Source organism: Taudactylus pleione, unplaced genomic scaffold (assembly GCF_031769625.1).
Source record: "Taudactylus pleione unplaced genomic scaffold, aTauple2 ptg000139l, whole genome shotgun sequence".
Classification (NCBI taxonomy): domain Eukaryota; kingdom Metazoa; phylum Chordata; class Amphibia; order Anura; family Myobatrachidae; genus Taudactylus; species Taudactylus pleione.
In genome coordinates, this window is record NW_028284541.1 from 5,514,699 (window position 1) to 5,534,011 (window position 19,313).

Below are 19,313 nucleotides of genomic sequence, written 5' to 3' on the forward strand. Positions count from 1 at the left end.
CAGCACGCATCCCCTGCAATGCAGCACGCATCCCTGGTCACAGATCCCCTTGTAATGCAGCATATGCTCTTTGTAAGGCAACACAAATGCTCTGTTTTGGAGCACACATCTCCAGCCAATTGGTACATTTCCTGTGGTACAATCACCTGTAATTCATCAAATATACCTCAGCACACAGCCCGGCAAGGGTAGCCATAAGTGTCCTGGGGAGTAGCGGCCATTTCCTCGTTGCACACATTCTTCTTCTTCTCAGTATTCCCTCCATGGTGGACGGGAGAGTGATGACATCATCAATGTGTTGCGCCCACCCATCATGACCTCAGGGTGAATGCTAGAATCCTAACGGGAATCAGGGAGACTATTTCAGGCACTTTCAATGCCATTCAGGGAAATTTGGCAAGCCGGGTTGGACTGGTTTACAGGGGAAATCCCCAGTGGGCTACACTGCATGAGGGCCCACCCTTTCCTCTAGGGGTCAGGTTCTAGACCATGCACTTAAATTATACACTGTTACTCTGTTAGAGGGTCAGTTACGGGGGGAGCAGGGCCACTGATGAAAGCGGGTACTTGGTTCGCTTTCATAGAACCTACACCAAGATTTGCCCTGTTGCCAATCAGAGTGGGCGATCACGTTACAAATCTATCCCCTCTTGTTAGATGTGGGCTGTAGTATAATGGACACCGTTCCTGCCAGTGATTGGGATGGCATTGTAGCTCTGCATTCATTCACTACCCTACAATGAAGTCATCTCAGTGGTTAGAGCTTACATAGCTGGATTTTTATTTACAGTGGCATGTATTGTCATTGAGTTTTAGACACCGCCAAGTCAGTACCAGTGCCCCTTATCACATGTAGAGTGCAATAATGTGGTATATATTATTATTATTATTCTTTATTTATATGGGAACACAAGGGGTCCACAGCACCTTGCAAAGTACATAAAGAGAAAACCGTATGACCAAAACAAGAAAAAGTGACTTACGTTCCAGAACATTTCATTATAAACATTGCTGCATCAGCAGTCCTAAGAGTCTAGGGTTAGGTGTCGCTGTAGGGATTGGGGAGGAAATGATGGTATAAGTGAGGGCAGGAAACACACATGAGGGAAGAGGGCCCTGCTCGTGGGAGCTTACAGTCTAAAAGGGAGGGGCAGACAGACATGGGTGACACAGGTGGGGAGAGACAGTGAGCTAGTAGCGTGGAGCATCGCCTTAGGATGAGAGCTGAATCACCATCATTATACATATGCTACATTATACTGCATTCCTAGGATTATGGTGCATTGCAGTTATCAATCTGGTATATTACCATGCATGCACTATCAGCAACAATAAATGCAGAACTAGTACATATTTCTGGTGATGTGATATGACAGTAAATGTAAACATCTGTGTATCATGCACAGACCAGGGAGCAGCAGGAGCTGGAGGAAGCTCTATCAGTGGAGCGACAGGAGAATGAACAGCGAAGAATCCTTCTGCAGGAAGAACAACAACTTCAGCAAAGGATGAAACGGAAGAACAAGCAAGAGCTGCTGGACCAGCTGGTAAATAATTTAAGCATATTATCTGTACTCTTGTTTTCCATTATTCCCTTTTGTACAATATGAAAAGTATCAGAGTCTATTTTCAGTAATGTTTGAATGATTTTTTTAAATCATTAAGAATATGACTTAGTTTTACAACATTGTTGATTTCTTACTAAATATACACCAGTTCCTAGTGCGAGCAGTGGTTCTACTTCTGCAGTGGCTGTGCATTGCTGAGGTGAGTGTCATACAGAGCCTAGCTGCTGGGATGTGTGTGCACCTTTCTCTTTGTCACCTTCCTGTAGCAGGCTGCCATGTTAAACTGGAGGAGCTGTACTAAAACTAGAGATGAGCGGGTTCGGATTTCCACGCCAAAAAACGGGCAAATATCCAAACTCGGCGTGGAAATCCGAACCCGCTCATCTCTAACTAAAACAGACACAGAGGGCCAGGCTCCGAGCCGCAGGCAATGCCAAAGTTCATGGGGTTGGACGATTATTTGCTACTGCGCGTACACGAGAATCCAGATACAGAGTGTACGCACAAAGGCGCAGTTACGATTTGAGATGCACAGTTGCAGGATAAGAGTTGGGGCGGTAACTGAAAGGTGGCTAAACAGATGCACAGAGCTGGATCATCTTGTGGGAGTGTCGCAGGCATGTCGCTAAAGTGTTTGTGTACACATACGCTTCATCATTCACATTGGAGGCCACACTCCGATGGAAAGTTTGCACCTGCCATAGGCCTGGTGCAAGATTTCATGGTGCGACAAATGGTTTGTTCTAAAGACAGTGGGATGTGCACCATGGAAATAGCGCCATTTGCATAGAGTCGCAGACGGGCGACCACCAATAGACACTGCTGTGTCTGTATCCACCTCCGATTCAGGCCCAGTGTGACTGACAACTTTGCAGACTTTCACTTGCAGAAATTCACAGTGTGGGTTGGTGGATTCATACACAAGGGCAGGGCCAGCGATGTTACAGTGATTAGAATGTTGGCCGTCTCGGGCTTTTGACCTGTATGAGCTCCCAATAATGACTGTCCTAATGATGTGGGAGAACTACAGCTTCAGTAATGTTTGCTTGTATGGTTCATGCCAAAAATAATGCAATTTTGGTGTTTGGTGCTTCTTTGATCCTTCATCCCAATTATTCCCCATTCAAGTTCCATCAATCAACTATGGTATAATTGAAAAACTAATTTGCTATTTTGGTGGGTGGGTGAAGGGGCGCAATCGGATTAGCATATCTTCACAGTGAGACTTCATGCGTAATCGCTATGCAATCACAGTTCCGGTCCTTGCTGAATCAGGCCCAAAGTCTGAATCTGTGTAAAAAGTGCTGCAATGCAGCGGCCGGGTCTTTATCTCACGCCAAGTTCTATTCAGCTTCATCTGTGACTTTCTACTTCAGGGTCCATAGGGGGTCCACAGGGTTGACCTTGGGGGTTATAGCTGGAACAGGATCCATGGGCACCACACAGTTAAGCTTTTAGCTCCCAGGATGCACTTGGGTCCTCCTCTATACCCCGCCCCCGAGCCACAGGCACCTCAGTGTAAGCTGGTGCCCGGCCGGAGTCGGTCACCGCGCAGGGGGGCTGCAGGAGCAGCCCCCAGAAGCTTTTATTTTAAGTTAGATTTTATTTATTTTAATCTCTTTTTACTACAGACGGCAGCGAAGGGCTGTCTATACAGACGCCCACGCTGCCGCTCTGATCCCCGACTGGCGCCGCGACGCCAGTACTGATCTGGGGATTGCGGCGGGAGGGCAGAGTCCGTACTAGCCGGACTCTGTCTACCTCCCAGGACTGCTGCCGGAGTCGCCGGGGATGCAGGTAAGCCGCGCGTCGCTGGCTAGCGGCGGCGCGCGGAATGCCTTAAATGCAGTCCTTTAGCCTCCGGTCCTGGGGACAGACCGGAGGCTGCTGGCAGTGGCGGCGGGCCCCCCCCATAACCCGTGGGACCACTAGACCACCAGGGATAAAGGGGCAAGCGGGAAGCCAGCATCCCTGGGGTTATGGCCAGCCAGGGGAGGAAGCCTTCCCTGTCAGCGGCTCCTCCCCTCAGCTCAGCGCGCCTTTCAGCACGCAGTCTGACGTCGCTGAGCTGCAGATTACTCGGCCACTCCTCCTCTGAGGTCTCCAGCGGCCATTTTCTCACAGTGGCAGCGCAGATCTCTCAGGGAGCATGTGGACCGGTCCCCCTGTGTACCTCTCCCCTGATTAAGGACAGCGTACACAGCACTATAGCCCTCCCAGACACTGAATCTGGGCAGGTTGATTGTAGTGTAAAGGTGCAGTGAGTATTACTTCTGCATGGTATGTGACTTTTGCTAGTGCTGCCTGTCTGTGCTTATTTTCCGCTTACTGTCAGCTTATACCTATCCCTTTACTTCTCCTACAAGCCCTACAGGTGTGTGGGGGAGGGGCGTTTCTACTGACCTCACTTATATAGATCACGTATTTGTGAGGTCCGTCACATACAGTTGTGTGCTACTCAGTGCCATATTGTGGGCTGTTGTTCAGCACACCGGTGAGTGCGTTTTACTTCTACCCTGGTGCCAGATATATAATATATTCTGTCATGTCAGACGAGGAGGTTGAGTGCTCAGTGGCTCCGATGTTGGCCTCCTGCGGACGCTGTTCTGCAGGAGTGGATAGGGAGGATTTGCCACAGGAGGGTCTGTGTAGTCGGTGCCAGGTGGCTCCTGGCCCATCCAGACCTTCTCTGACGCAGGAACCACCGTGGGCGATGTTTTCTCAAGTGCTGGTGTCTATTGCGGACCGTCTATCGGTCCCGACTGCTCTCCCTACTAGGGCGTTACCCCAGCCGACCATCCCCCATTCCCCGGGTGTCCCGCAGTTATTGCGGAGTCCTCCTGGGTCTCAGTCGGTGGGTCCCTATGCGGGGTTGCCTATGTATATACAGGCTTCCCCTGTGCCGCAGCAGCCTGTGGTACCTTTTCAGGCCCCTATGGTGACTCCTCCACCCTGGGTGGATGTGCTCTCCAACTCAGTACAAAATTTGGCGGCCGCTTCCTCGGTTTTTCAGTCAATGTTGCAGACTGACATGCCTTCTAGGGTTTCAAAACGCTCACTCATGGCACGGGCTGCTCAGGTATCGGACTCAGAGGGTTCCTCAGATGATGGGGAGGTCCCTGATGACACTGACTCGGACGCCTCGGTCCAGGAAATGGATACCAAGTCGTCCATTAATGTGCGAGCACTGGTTAGGGCGGTGCGAGCTATTCTTCTTATAGAGGATGAGGCACCGGTTCCTAAGTCGAAGTTTCCTAGTTTCAAAAAAACTAGGGTGGCTTCTGCGGTGTTTCCCCTGTCGGATCAGTTGACGGATCATATGGCGGTAGCTTGGCAGGCGCCCAGTAAGGGATTCCTTCCTCAGAAGCGGTTGGCTTCTAATTATCCCTTCCCTGAGGCACATTGTAAAAAATGGGAAACTCCACCGGCGGTGGATTCCCATGTCACCCGTTTAACTCGGGGCGCTACTTTACCATTACCGTCGATATCCTCGCTGAAGGATCCCACGGACAGGAAAGTTGAGACTTGTTTAAAGTCTATTTACTCCCTCTCCGGGGCGGTGGCCCGACCGTCCATGGCCATGTCCTGGGTGGCCAAGGCCATTGAGGGGTGGGCCAATGCATTGGAAGATACCTTCTCGGATGACGCTCCGGATGTCCAGCGGGCGTTGTTGGGACAGATGAGGGACGCTGCTTCTTACATTGGAGAAGCTTCTTTAGATGCTAGTCTGCTGACTTCGCGGGTATCGGCTGCAGCGGTGTCTGCCCGCCGATCCTTATGGTTGCGGTCCTGGAGACGTTGCGGTCTGATTCAAAGAAGGGCCTGGAGGCCTTACCTTTCAATGGGGAATTACTATTTGGTCCGGACTTGGACAAAATTTGTGGATACCCTGGCTAAATCCAAGTCAGCCTTCCTCCCTTCGGCGGCACTGCCTGCTAAGGTTCGGAGTTCGGCTTTTCGTTCCTTTCGGGTTCAGGGGAAGGCGAAAGGTCAGTCCTTCCCGAGACAATCTGCGAGTAAGACTGCCTCTAAGCCCAAGAAGCAAGCCTGGAGTGCACGGCGCCCTTCTTCCAAGCAGGAAGATAAACCTGCGGCCTGATGGGACGGGCCTCCCTCTGGGGGACCTCAGAGTGGGAGGCCGACTTCTTCTATTTGCCCAGTGCTGGCACAATACCACCACGGATGCCTGGGTTCGAGAAGTGGTCTCCCAGGGGTACGCCCTGTCTTTTCGGTACAGACCACCCCACCAGTTTTTCTGCACGAGTCCTTCTCAGGACAAGACCAAGGCGTTACGGATTCAGGAGGCTATAGAGTCCTTGCTGAAAGCAGGGGTCATTGTTCCCGTTCCTCAATCACAACGAGGGACGGGGTATTATTCGTCTCTGTTTCTGGTGCAGAAACCCAATGGTTCTCATCGCCCTATCCTCAACTTGAAGTCTCTGAACAAATTCCTCAGGGTTCTCAAGTTCAGGATGGAGACGTTACGTTCCATCATTCTGGCGATGGAACCGGGGGATTACATGGTGTCCCTGGATATCCAGGACGCCTACCTCCATGTTCCGATAGCACCTTCGCACCAGCGGTATCTGAGGTTCGCTATCCTTCAACACCACTATCAGTTCCGAGCGCTACCCTTTGGTCTCTCCACGGCGCCGAGGGTGTTCACGAAGATTATGGCGGTCATGGCCGCACATCTTCGGAACCAGAATGTACGGCTGCTGCCGTATCTGGACGACCTCCTGTTGCTGGCGAGCTCCCCAGAGGTACTGCTTCAACATCTCCACCTGACGATCGCTTGCCTGCAAGCACACGGGTGGTTGATAAATTGGAAAAAGTCCTCCCTGATTCCATCACAGCGGATGGTTCATTTGGGAGCCCTGCTGGATTCGCGTCAGCAAAGGATCTTCCTGACTCCGGAGAAGGTCGCCTCCCTACAGCTGCGGATACGCAGTTGCCTGAGCGGTTGCCGCCTGTCGGTCCATTCGGCAATGAGAGTTCTGGGGTCCATGGTGTCGACATTCGATATGGTGGAATTTGCCCTGTTCCATTCCCGGCCCCTGCAGGGGCTGATTCTATCGGAATGGAACGGGTTACCTCACCGGATCCGCTCTCAGGTGCTGGTGTTGTCTCCGGACGTTCGGCAATCTTTGGCTTGGTGGCTTCAGACAGCTCATCTGGTCGAGGGGCGCCCATTTTGGATCCCGGACTGGGTCCTGCTCACGACGGATGCCAGTCTCCGGGGTTGGGGGGCAGTGACCGGCTCATTGTCTCTCCAGGGTCGTTGGTCTGCGGAAGAAACTCTTTTTCCCATCAACATCCTGGAACTGAGGGCTGTATACAGGGCCCTGCAGTCGTCCGGCCCCGCTCTTCACGGAAGGGCGGTACAGGTGCAGTCCGACAACGCCACCACGGTGGCGTATATCAACCACCAAGGAGGAACTCGCAGTCGGGCAGCGATGTCTGAGGTGTCTCGCATCCTGACTTGGGCGGAGGGTCACATTCCAGCGATCTCGGCGGTCTTCATCCCTGGAGTCCTCAATTGGGAAGCGGACTTCCTCAGCCGTCACGACGTGCATCCCGGGGAATGGTCGCTTCACCCAGAGGTGTTTCAGCTACTCGTGGACAGGTGGGGACTGCCGGAGCTGGACTTGATGGCCTCCCGTCACAATCACAAGTTGCCCGTTTACGGGTCAAGGACAAGAGACGCAGGCGCAAGTCTGGTGGACGCGCTGTCGGTGCAATGGACGTTTCACCTGGCGTATCTGTTTCCTCCGATATCCCTACTTCCTCGGGTTCTGCGGAAATTCAAGCAGGACGGCGGCACGCTAGTGCTGGTAGCTCCGGCGTGGCCCAGACGTCCTTGGTACTCCGATCTCAGGAGCCTCTCCATCGACGCTCCGTACCTTCTTCCTCAGCGTCGGGACCTGTTGTCTCAAGGGCCCTGTCTTTACCCGGATCTGGGTCGGCTGTCTTTGACGGCGTGGCTCTTGAGACAGCCGTCTTGAGGTCTCGGGGCTTCTCCAGTTCAGCTTTTCAGTCCCCTGATGTTTCAGCTGGTGAGACTTCCTTAGATGTGGTCCGGGCGCTTCGAATTTATGTGGACCGGACGGCTTCGGTTAGGAAGTCTGATTCCTTGTTTATCCTCTTTGGTTTTCACAAGAGGGGTTGGCCTGCCAACAAACAAACGTTAGCCCGTTGGCTTCGTTCCGTTATTTGTGAGGCTTATGCACAGGAGGGTTTACCTGTGCCAGCCTCTGTTAAGGCTCATTCCACTCGTTCTGTGGGTCCCTCTTGGGCTGCTAGACATGGCGCTTCTGCTGTTCAGCTGTGTAAGGCGGCCACTTGGTCTTCTATTCAAACGTTTTTGAGGTTCTATGCGTTTGACACCTTCGCCTCTCAGGATGCATCCTTTGGGCGCCGGGTGCTCCTTTCAGCACAGGAGCGTCCCCGCCCTTAGTTGAACTGCTTTGGGACATCCCCAAGGTCAACCCTGTGGACCCCCTATGGACCCTGAAGTAGAAAACAAGAGATATGGTAAGAACTTACCTTTGTTATCTCTGTTTCTACGAAGTCCATAGGGTCCACAGGGCGCCCGCCCTGACGCACCTGGCTTCAAATGGGCTGTGTGGCTGGTCACCGGTTTTCCGTCTCACATTGCTGTGTGTATGGTTTCTTGTGTGTTCCAGTCTTCCTTCTCTCTGTTCCATATTCTCCTCCGGCCTAGGCTGCTTACCAACTGAGGTGCCTGTGGCTCGGGGGCGGGGTATAGAGGAGGACCCAAGTGCATCCTGGCAGCTAAAAGCTTAACTGTGTGGTGCCCATGGATCCTGTTCCAGCTATAACCCCCAAGGTCAACCCTGTGGACCCTATGGACTTCGTAGAAACAGAGATAACAAAGGTAAGTTCTTACCATATCTCTTGTTTTATACATGCTTAAAACTAAGTCCTGGGCAGTTAGTCACAACCTAGCGGCTCTAGTACACTGCAAGTGGTGTTTTGCTGCATCTGTGATGCGAACAAGATGCTAAATTTAAAGAAAAGAACGAAACGCTATGTTTCAGTCGCTCTGGACGTATTGCGGCGCATGCCGTATAGACGCTAGGTGTATGAGGACACATCTGTAGTCCACTACCCAATTGTCTACACCTAGAATGTAAACTGATGAGAGAGCTGGAAGGAACCTCTCGGCCTTCCTCAAGATCTCCTCTGCCTCGCATTGCTTGGTCACTCTTTGTGTTTCCTTTCTAGTTTAGATAAGTGATGTCTGTTACATTGACTGATTGGACCTTTACAGGATTACCATGCAGGAAGGACTGAGCTGAGGTGAGCGCCAAAATCGCTGCTTGAAATTCCAGGATATTGATGGGGAGCTTTGACTCCCTGGTCATCCAAAGTCCCTGAAGGTTGAAGGGTCACCACTCCCCACTACTTCAGACATGCGTCTATAGTGAGAAAGGTCCAGTTCCAAATCTTTAATAGAGGGCCTCCCTTAGATTGAGGGAATGTAACCCCAGAAGAGAGGATCTGTTGTGGATATAAGACTTACTTATTCCACTTTGCCAGAAGTGAAACAATTGCTGAACATTCTCGAAAGGAATTGGCCAAATTCCACCACTTCAAAAGTGGACACCATTTTGCACAGATCCTGTTTTCAGTAGACATTTGGCCAGACACTGCAAGGAGAGCAGCTTCTTATGTGGAAGAACAGCCTTTGAATTTTTGGATTGAACAGTACTCCTAAATAAATGAACCTTTGAGAGAGAACAAGATTGGATTTCGGAAAATTCAAAATCCAACCGTGGAGTACTAGAATCTCTACCGTGCAGTGGAGACGGTACTTCAAATTCTGTGGAATCCACTTTGACCATTATATCATCTAAATACAGGCCAATGTTGTTCCCTTTTGACCCTGAGATAGGCTGCCATGACTGTTATTACTTTTGTGAAAACTCTTGGCACCGTATAGAGGTCGAAGTGAGAATGTTGCAAATCTTGGAAGTATTTTGATGACCTTTCTGGATAGGAATGTACACGTATGCATCACTATATATCGACTGGTGTCATGAATGCTTTTTGTTCCATAGCAGTTATAGTGTATCTGATGGCTCCATTTTAGATCTCTGCACCTAAAGATGAGAGTTGAGGGATTTTAGATTGAAAATGGGAAAGAGCCGTCTGGTTTTTGAGCTATGAAGAGGTTTGAATATTATAACCCAAACCTCTTCGATGCAGGGAAACAGGAGTGTTTACTTTGCAGGTTAAGAGAGAGAAAATGGACTCCTTTAAAGCCAAGGCCTCTTTGTTGTCTAATGGAAGGCCAGTTGTAAAGAACCGTTTCCTTGAAGTGTCTAAATTGTCTAGAATATAACCTCAAGTTACAATGCCTCTACCCACACACCTGAAGTTGTTAGAAACCACCTGGTGGTGAAGAAGGCGACCTCTCCCCGCAAGATGCCTCGGTGGGGAGTAAACCCAGCATGCTCTTTGTTTTTCAGGGGGCTTAAGGGAAGTACGGCACTCTGACCAAGCCTGTCTGCCTCAAGCTTGGGCTCCTCTGGATGCTAATGCATGTCCACAAATGGAAGCCTGGAACCTTGACTTCCCGCGAGGTAAAAAGGATTGAAAGGAAGGACCCTTATGTTTTAGGTGTGGCTGAAGGAACTAAGGAGGTCCTAGAGACAACTGGCGAAGCAATGATTTTATCTAATTCAGGACCAAAAAGGACCTCTCCATTGAAGTAATTCCAAAGTAACCTTCAATTCTCTATCTTGCTGTCAGTAACGTAACCAAAGAGCATATCTGGCTATGATTGCAGCAGCTGATACTCTGGCCGACATTAGTCCAGAAACAATTGCAACCTCTTTGCGATAAACCACTGCATCTTTTTCCACTAAGCAGATTAATTCATAGAAACTTAGAATGTGATGGCAGATAAAAACCACTTGGCCCACCCAGTCTGCCCCATTTTAACCTTATGATAACCTCAAACCCTAGTTCTTTTTAAGGATATTTTTATGCCTATCTCAAGCATGTTTACATTGTTCTACAGTCATAGCCTTTACCACCTCTGATGGGAGGCTATTCCATTTATACACTACTTGCTGTGAAGTAATTTGTTCCGCAAATTTCCTTTTGATCCTACCTCCCTCAAGCAAGTGCATGTCCATGTTCTAGTACTTCTCTTCCTTTGAAGAATGTTTCCCTCCTGTACCTTGTTAAAACCCTAGACTTCCATGCAGATCTATAATTATAAATAATTATAAATAATTCAGTATTATCAGAAAATATGCCTGATGCACACTGAGCGATATGGATGATATATATCGTTCCGATCCGCATCAGAACTAAATATCATCCAATATATCACTTGATGTGTATTCGGCGTAAGGCTTGGCTACACATTACGTGATATATATTGGACGATATGTCATTTTGAGGCAAACTAGAACGCCATATCTTTCACATCGCATAATGTGTATGCTCAACCAGAAAACCACAAAATATATTGTCCCAATCTTTCCTCTGAAGGTATCACCTGTACTGCCAGTGACCTTCACGATGATTGCATAGTGTGTACAGGAGAAAAGATTATTGGATACAATGCTCCGACGTGATATATCGTGACGTCATTCGTAAGATTGCATAGTGTGTACGCTCTGTATCGTTTGGTCTTGGATGAAGGGTAATTGAAACGACCATCGCGACTTTTGTATGTCATTCTGATGCGTACCTAGACTAACTTGCCTCACAAACCCCCCCCTCCTGGCCCTGAGCGACACCAGTTAACCTGACAGTCCCAATTGTTCCCCTCTCAGGGACAGCTTTGCACAAAATCCCTTTATCTTACATATATTGAGAGAGAGAGCAATATCAGAGATCAGGCGCACAAGGTAACGGTGACTATAAACAAAATTCAAAATAAAATGCAATTCAATAAAGAATTTTAACAAAGGTTATATAACACTGTAATATCAATGTTGCTTTGAAATATTGTAATTTCTACTTCAGGGTCCATAGGGTATCCACAGGATACCTTGGGGGTATAGGTGTGACGTCAGTCGCAGGGCACCAAAGAGTTAAGCTTTCAGCCTCCCAGGATGCACTAGGTCCCCCTCCTATACCCCGCCCCCGAGCCAAGGCACCTCAGTTTAGTTTGGTGCCCGGCCGGAGTCGGGTGCACCTGTTGGAGTGGGGGCTAGAAGAGCCCCTGAAGCTTATTCTTCATGCAGCTGTGGCTGCACAACTGGATGAACAGCATGGACAGTCAGTCCTGACGTCCATGCTGTCTTCCCTACACCCCGCCGGTACCAGAACGCCGGTACTGATCCGGGGATGCTGGTGGGCGTCTGGGGTCACAGCTAGCGGTGACCCCAGATGCTCCGGACCATGGCCGGATTCAAGGGGGACAGAGGTAAGCAGCGGGGTCCCGCGGTGGGTCCCCGCTGATCACATGGTCCTAAGTCCCCAGGCAGGGGGCTCCCTGGGGACTGGCTGCAGCGTGGAGCCAGGCGACCAACCTGCGCTTCCACTACCCCCTGGGACAGCGGACCGCAGCAGAGCGGTAGCGCTCCGGCGTCCCAGGGGTTAAATGCATGCCAGGGGAGCGCGCCTTCCCTGTCTCACAGCCGGCGCCTCCCCCGCTGCACACAGCCCTCTCTGCATGCTGCCGACTGGTCCTGTGGCAGCGCTCCTCCCCCAGGCCAGCCTCCTCTCTGCTCCTCGGCGGCCATCTTCTCCAGAACGCATGGTGAACGCTGCTGGAAGCGCTGGAAGGAAGCATCGTGGTCTGGGTCCCCCCGCATACCTCTCCTCCGCTGTGGTCAGGTCTGTGTATGCAGCGCTGTGTCCTACCAGGCCCTGTGTCTGTGTAGTTGAGTGATCAGCGCTGTTAGTGCAGGAATTGTTATTTTTCTGCATTGTATGTGACTGTGCTAGCGCTGCTGCCTGTAATCTTTTCTCTCTAAACTGTCAGCTTTATTACTGTCCCTGTTCTTTCTGCTAAAGCCCTTGCGGTGCGGTGCTGCAGGGTGGTCTCTCGCCTATTTAATACTTAATTGGTGAGAGAGGTCACATACGTGGTGCCATCATGTCTGAAAGTGATTTTCCCCTCCGGCTACAGTGTACCACGTGCAAAGTACCGTTAGCGGAGGGGGAGGGTAGCGCGGAGGGCCTTTGCCGGCAGTGTTTGTCCATGGCGCGGCCTATTACGGTTACAGCACCGGTACAGGAGCCGCCCTGGGCTTGTTTCGCTCAGGCGTTAACAGCTTTAGTGGGCCAGTTAGCTCCGCAGCCCGCGTTTACTCCGATGGGTTTGTCCCAGCAGTCTGTGGTGTCGTCACCCATGCAGGGGTTCCCACGACAATTGGTGGTACCCCACAGTCTCCCTATTTCCCCGCTCCCGGGTTCTCAGGAGCCAGCGTGGGTTAACTCCCTGACGAGTTCTGTACAGCACTTGTCGGATGTGTTGCAAGGGGAGTCTGTGATGCGGTCTCATAAAAGGCCGGTGGCGTCTCTGTCCGCTCCTTATGAGGATGACGAAGGGACGTCTGATGATGGGGAGATTCTAGATCCTTACGATCAGGAACCTCTCCATACTAAGGACGCTGATGCTAAGTCCAAAGTATATATTCCTGGACTTATTCGGGCGGTCCGCACAGCCTTGGTGATTGAGGACGAAGTTCCCCCAGCGGCTAAATCTAAGTATGCCTTTTTCAAAGATGTGAAGGGCGATGCCACAGTCTTTCCTCTTTCGGGTCAGTTGGTGGACCATTTAGAGGAGGCGTGGAAACAACCTGGCAAAAGATACCAGCCGCAGAGACGCCTGGCGGTGGCTTATCCGTTCGCGGATAATTATTTTGCGAAGTGGGAATCCCCTCCACAGGTGGATTCTCACGTGACCCGTCTTGTCCGTAGTGCCACATTGCCGATGCCATCCATGTCCTCCCTTAAGGATGCTACGGACCGCAAGGTAGAAATCTGCCTGAAGTCCGCTTATTCCCTTGCAGGGGGGGCAGCACGGCCGGCTATGGCCATTTGCTGGGTTGCCAGAGCGATGGAGCGCTGGGCGGATTCATTAGAGGCTTCTTTTGAATCCGACTGTCCGGCCGATCAGGCGGAGTTGATTGGCAATCTCCGTGATTCGGCCACCTACATCAACGAGGCGGCTCTAGACATTAGTACTCTGGTGTCTAGAATTTCTTCAGCAGCGGTAGCTGCTCGTCGCACCTTGTGGCTGCGATCCTGGAAGGCGGACGCAGATTCCAAGAAAGGTCTGGAAGCGTTGCCGTTTACCGGAGAAGTTCTCTTCGGTCCGGATCTGGATAAGATTGTGGCCACGCTGGCGGCAGCCAAATCTGCCTGTCTCCCGTCGGCCGCTGCTCCTTCTGGTTCGGGACCATCGTCCTTTCGGTCATCTAGGGCCCAGGGCAGGCCCAAACCACAGTCGTTTCCTCGACAGGCTGGCCCTAAGAAATCGGTCAAGCCCCGGAAGCAGGCATGGAGTACCAGACGTCCGGCCCCCAAGCCAGATGGCAAGCCTGCGGCCTGACGGTCCGGGCCTCCCTTTGGGGGATCCCAGGGTGGGAGGCCGCCTGCTACAGTTCGCCCAGTGTTGGTCGACTACTACGACAGACACTTGGGTTCTGGAGGTGGTTTCCCACGGATACGCCCTCTCCTTCCGGCACAGACCCCCGGCTCGCTTCTTCACCACGGGTCTCCCATCAGACCGGAACAAGGCTACGGAGCTGCGGAAGGTATTGCACACTATGCTCCAGGCTGGAGTTATAGTGGCGGTTCCATTCTCCCAGAGGGGCCAGGGTTTCTATTCAAATCTATTTTTGGTACAGAAACCCAATGGGTCATATCGTCCGATTCTCAACCTCAAAGCACTCAACAAGTCTTTGCGGGTCCCGAAGTTTCGGATGGAGACCCTACGGTCCATCATTCTGGCGCTGGAACCTGGGGACTACTTGGTGTCATTGGACATACAGGACGCTTACCTGCATGTCCCTATTCTTTGGCGCCATCAACAGTTCCTCAGGTTTGCAATCAGCAGCGACCACTTCCAGTTTCGGGCGTTACCTTTTGGCCTGGCAACAGCACCACGTGTTTTCACCAAGGTGATGGCGGTCATGGCGGCTTCTCTGCGGCTGCAGGGAGTCCGCATGTTGCCGTATTTGGACGACCTGTTATTGGTGGCAGGATCTCCAGAGCTCCTGTTACGCCACTTGGACCTGACCATTGCACTGCTGCAACGGCACGGCTGGCTAATCAACTGGCAGAAGTCCACTCTAATCCCGTCTCGGAGGATTCTGCATCTTGGAGCCTTATTGGACTCGGGACAGCAAAGGATCTTCGTGACGGAGGACAAGATCTCTGCTTTACAGTCAAGGGTGCGCAGTTGTCTGCACAGCCGCCGGGTGTCCTTACACTCGGCGATGAGGTTACTGGGCTCCATGGTGTCGGTGTTCGACATGGTGGAATACGCCCAGTTTCACTCCAGACCTCTGCAGCACCTGATCCTGTCCAAGTGGAACGGGCTGACTCAGTCTCTGAAGTCCCAGACGATTGTGCTCACCCAGGAGGTTCGCCTGTCCCTTACGTGGTGGTTACAGACGACCCACCTCAACAAGGGACGTCCGTTCTGGGTTCCAAATTGGGTCCTGTTGACAACGGACGCCAGTCTTCGGGGCTGGGGAGCAGTTTCGGGTCCACACTTGTTCCAGGGCAGGTGGACGCCGACAGAAGCGGAGCTTCCAATAAATATCTTGGAACTCCGTGCGGTCTTCAATGCTCTCCAGCAGGCACAGCGGTTTCTCCAGGGTCGCCCGGTGCAGGTCCAGTCGGACAACGCTACCACCGTGGCCTACATAAACAGGCAAGGAGGAACTCGCAGTCGGGCGGCTCTCGTAGAGTTCTCTCGGATCCTGGTTTGGGCGGAGCGCAATCTTCCGGCCATATCAGCGGTTTTCAACCCGGGAGTGCTCAATTGGGAGGCGGACTTTCTAAGTCGCCAGGACGTTCATCCGGGGGAATGGTCCCTGCACCCGGACGTTTTTCAACTACTGGTGGACAGGTGGGGTCTTCCAGAAATCGACCTCATGGCGTCCCGGCACAACAACAAGTTGCCGGTGTACGGGTCTCGCACAAGAGACGAAGGGGCGTCTCTGGTGGATGCTCTGTCCGTCCGGTGGACGTTCCGGTTCGCATACCTGTTCCCTCCGGTCTCCCTTCTTCCACGGGTAATCCGGAAATTCAAACAGGAAGGAGGGACGCTCCTGTTGATAGCTCCCGCGTGGCCCAGACGGCACTGGTTCTCAGACCTTCAGGGTCTGTCCGTGGACATTCCTCTGCGGTTGCCGCTACGACCGGACCTTCTGTCTCAGGGTCCTTGCCTTCACCCGGACCTAACTCGGCTGTCTTTGACGGCGTGGCTGTTGAGACGGCCATGCTGAGGTCCCGGGGGTTTTCCAGCTCTGTGGTGCGTACCATGTTACGAGCTCGGAAACAGTCTTCCGCGAGGATATACCATCGCGTGTGGCATACGTTCTTCCAGTGGTGTCGACCGAGAGGTTATGCACCGCGGGAGTTTCGTCTGTCTCGGATTCTCGCCTTCCTGCAAGCGGGACTAGATCATGGGCTTCGCCTTGCTTCTTTGAAGGTACAGGTTTCGGCCCTATCTGTCTGGTTTCACCGTAGGATTGCTACAATCCCGGATGTGCGCACCTTTATGCAAGGTGTTCTCCGCATTCAGCCGCCCTTTGTTCCACCTGTGGCGCCTTGGGATTTGGCTGTGGTCCTGAGGGCTCTCCAAGGACCGCCGTTTGAACCACTGGGCTCAGTGGATCTTAAATGGCTAACAGCTAAGACTGTTTTCCTTCTGGCCATTGCTTCGGCCAGACGTGTTTCTGAGTTAGGGGCTCTTTCTTGTAGACCCCCTTTCTTGGTTTTTTATGGGAACAGGGCAGTGCTCCGCACTCGGCCCGAGTTTCTTCCCAAAGTTGTTTCCCAGTTTCATATTAACGAGGAAATAGTTGTTCCGGCCTTTAACTCACCGGGTCTTTCCGTGGGTGAGGCCTCTTTGGATGTTGTGCGGGCCTTAAGGACTTATGTTGACCGCACTTCTTCGTTTAGGAAGTCGGACGCTTTGTTTGTCCTCTTTGGCTTCCGTAAAAAGGGTTGGCCTGCTTCAAAGCAAACTTTGGCAGCCTGGATCCGTATGGCTATTTCTGAAGCTTATCTTCATGAAGGCCTACCGGTCCCTCCTTCTCTGAAGGCTCATTCCACTAGGTCTGTGGGTCCTTCGTGGGCAGCTCGACGTGGTGCCTCGGCAGTTCAGATCTGCAAGGCTGCTACGTGGTCTTCTGTCCATACCTTCGTGAGGTATTACAGGTTTGACACCTTCGCCTCTCAGGATGCTTCCTTCGGGCGGCGGATTCTCCTTTCTGCACAGGAGCGTCCCCACCCTTAAAGGATACTGCTTTGGGACATCCCCAAGGTATCCTGTGGATACCCTATGGACCCTGAAGTAGAAAATATGAGATATGGTAAGAACTTACCCTTGTTATCTCTATTTCTACGAAGTCCATAGGGTTCCACAGGACTCCCGCCCTGTCGCACCTGTGCTGCAGATGGGCTTTGCTCTGGTCACCGGTTTTCCGTCTCCCTCTGGTGAGAATGTGATTCTTGTATGTGTCCAGATCTTTGTTCTCTCTCTTCCTTCTCCTCCTCCGGCCTATGGCTTGGTAACTAACTGAGGTGCCTTGGCTCGGGGGCGGGGTATAGGAGGGGGACCTAGTGCATCCTGGGAGGCTGAAAGCTTAACTCTTTGGTGCCCTGCGACTGACGTCACACCTATACCCCCAAGGTATCCTGTGGAACCCTATGGACTTCGTAGAAATAGAGATAACAAGGGTAAGTTCTTACCATATCTCATATTTTCACCTCCGGTAACAATATTTTGTAATGAAAAATAATACAACACAATACATACAGTGTGGTGTGCAAGGAGTGAATGTACAGTAAATGTCACAAACAAACAGTGGCTTTAACCATATAACACAACATATTCACAACTGTAAAGGTGTCCCTTTAAGCAATGTAACAATAAGCAGTCTTAACCCCCAGATGGATAGAGTGCAGAGGATAATCGTTATTTGCAGATTTTATAGCTCAACTATTTTATAGTGAGGTATAGAGGAGGATTTGAGCTCATTTGTCGCCCAAAATGTGGCTGCAGGAGTGTCTGAGACCACTGAGAAGATGGCCACTGGGGTCCTGATGTAATAGGGCTTTTCTAAATAAGGAAGTGTGCCAAGGAAAGGGGAGGGTTCATCAGAAAAGGCGACTCCCCCGTTTCCGGCAGTTCGTGGACTGCCGGAAATGATTGCCTTTTAGAGAGTCCCCTGAGCTCCAATGGGGCAATCTGTGAACAGAGCAGGCACTGACCTTCCTCCCAGCGGTAGCCTCCTTTACATGGGGTAAACTCCCTGCCGATATCTCGGGAAGTCGCCTATAAGCCTGCCACTCCAGTTCGCGTCTATAGGAGCAATGCCTGATGGCAGGTGAGACCTATGATGTCCTGAGCAGCTGTCTGTGACAACAGTGGTCGGGCCCTCCAGAGCGGCTCACACCAGTGGCGTATCTATAATGGGTGCAGTGTGAGCGGGACACTCGGGCCCCCAGGTCCAGGGGGCCCCGCACCGCACACTCTGCACCCATATTAGTTTCAACCAACCTGTCCGTGGTCCCGCGTCAGATGTCAGCGCTGCTCAGAACACCGGAAAATGTCCGCTACGGCCATTTTTCCGGCGTTCCTCGCATGTGCAGTAGACTCCGGGCAGACTCTAGTGCCCGGTGTCTACTAATGCTCTGGTGGCTGGCTAGCCGCGTCAGTCGGCTGGCAGCCACCGGGGAGAGAGGAGGGGCCCCGCATGGGGAGTGCACACAGGCCCTCTCCTCTCTTAAGACTCCCCTGGCTCACACGGATGGAGAACGGACTGCTGGCTCAGAGCACTGAAACAGTGTCTTTACGGTCTGCTCATACGGCTCAATCCTATTGGGTGCAAGTTTGAGAATGCATTTGTTTAATGAATTTCGCATACATGCCACAAATATGCATAGCCCAGATATGAGAGATCCACTTACAAATAGCAATGTGACCTGGGAGATGTGCATGAAACAGTGGGGAAACCACCCTGGACCTCAAAAAAATGACTAGTGATATAGTGCAACCCTATAGAAGGCTGTTTGTGGGCATAAGAAAAGTGATGGATGTTTGTAAAATTTATTAAATGGCTGATTTTTTCACTTTTAATTAACGGTTGAAAAATGATAGTGAACTAGTGTTTTTCATCAAATTAAAGTCTTTCCAGCATTTTGCGGTACAGAAATATGTCCGTAAGTAGTTTTTCAGTGTTTTTATACAAGTTTGTAAAAAGGTGGAATATACACTCTTACCTCTCATTTGCAAGTTAAAAAAAAAACCCTCTCAGCAATAGAACATTATTCTTCTTTATTGGCCAAACTTTATTGTTTATATCCCTCAAAGTTCATGATTATTCATTGCATGGGATGAACCAGAGGTTCTGCACTGTGTCCTGACATTTTTACCTTACAATAAAGATTTTCCCTACATTTTCTGCTCATGGAGTGCAGTAAGAAAATAAATAAATAAATAAATATAAACGACAGGCTTAATCCACGGCACTCAACCATCTGGGGTGCCCTTGGCATTTGACCACACCA

The 19,313-nt window shown here is 51.3% G+C and overlaps 1 protein-coding gene across 1 annotated transcript in view; it reads left to right on the forward strand.

Moving 5' to 3' along the window:
- MNAT1 (MNAT1 component of CDK activating kinase) overlaps positions 1-19,313 on the forward strand; it is a 216,797-nt gene that overhangs the window by 56,467 nt on the left and 141,017 nt on the right. The window contains exon 5 of the mRNA XM_088473767.1: positions 1,407-1,547. Within this exon, the coding sequence (XP_088329893.1) occupies positions 1,407-1,547 (141 nt within the window). The remainder of the gene's footprint in view (positions 1-1,406; positions 1,548-19,313) is intronic.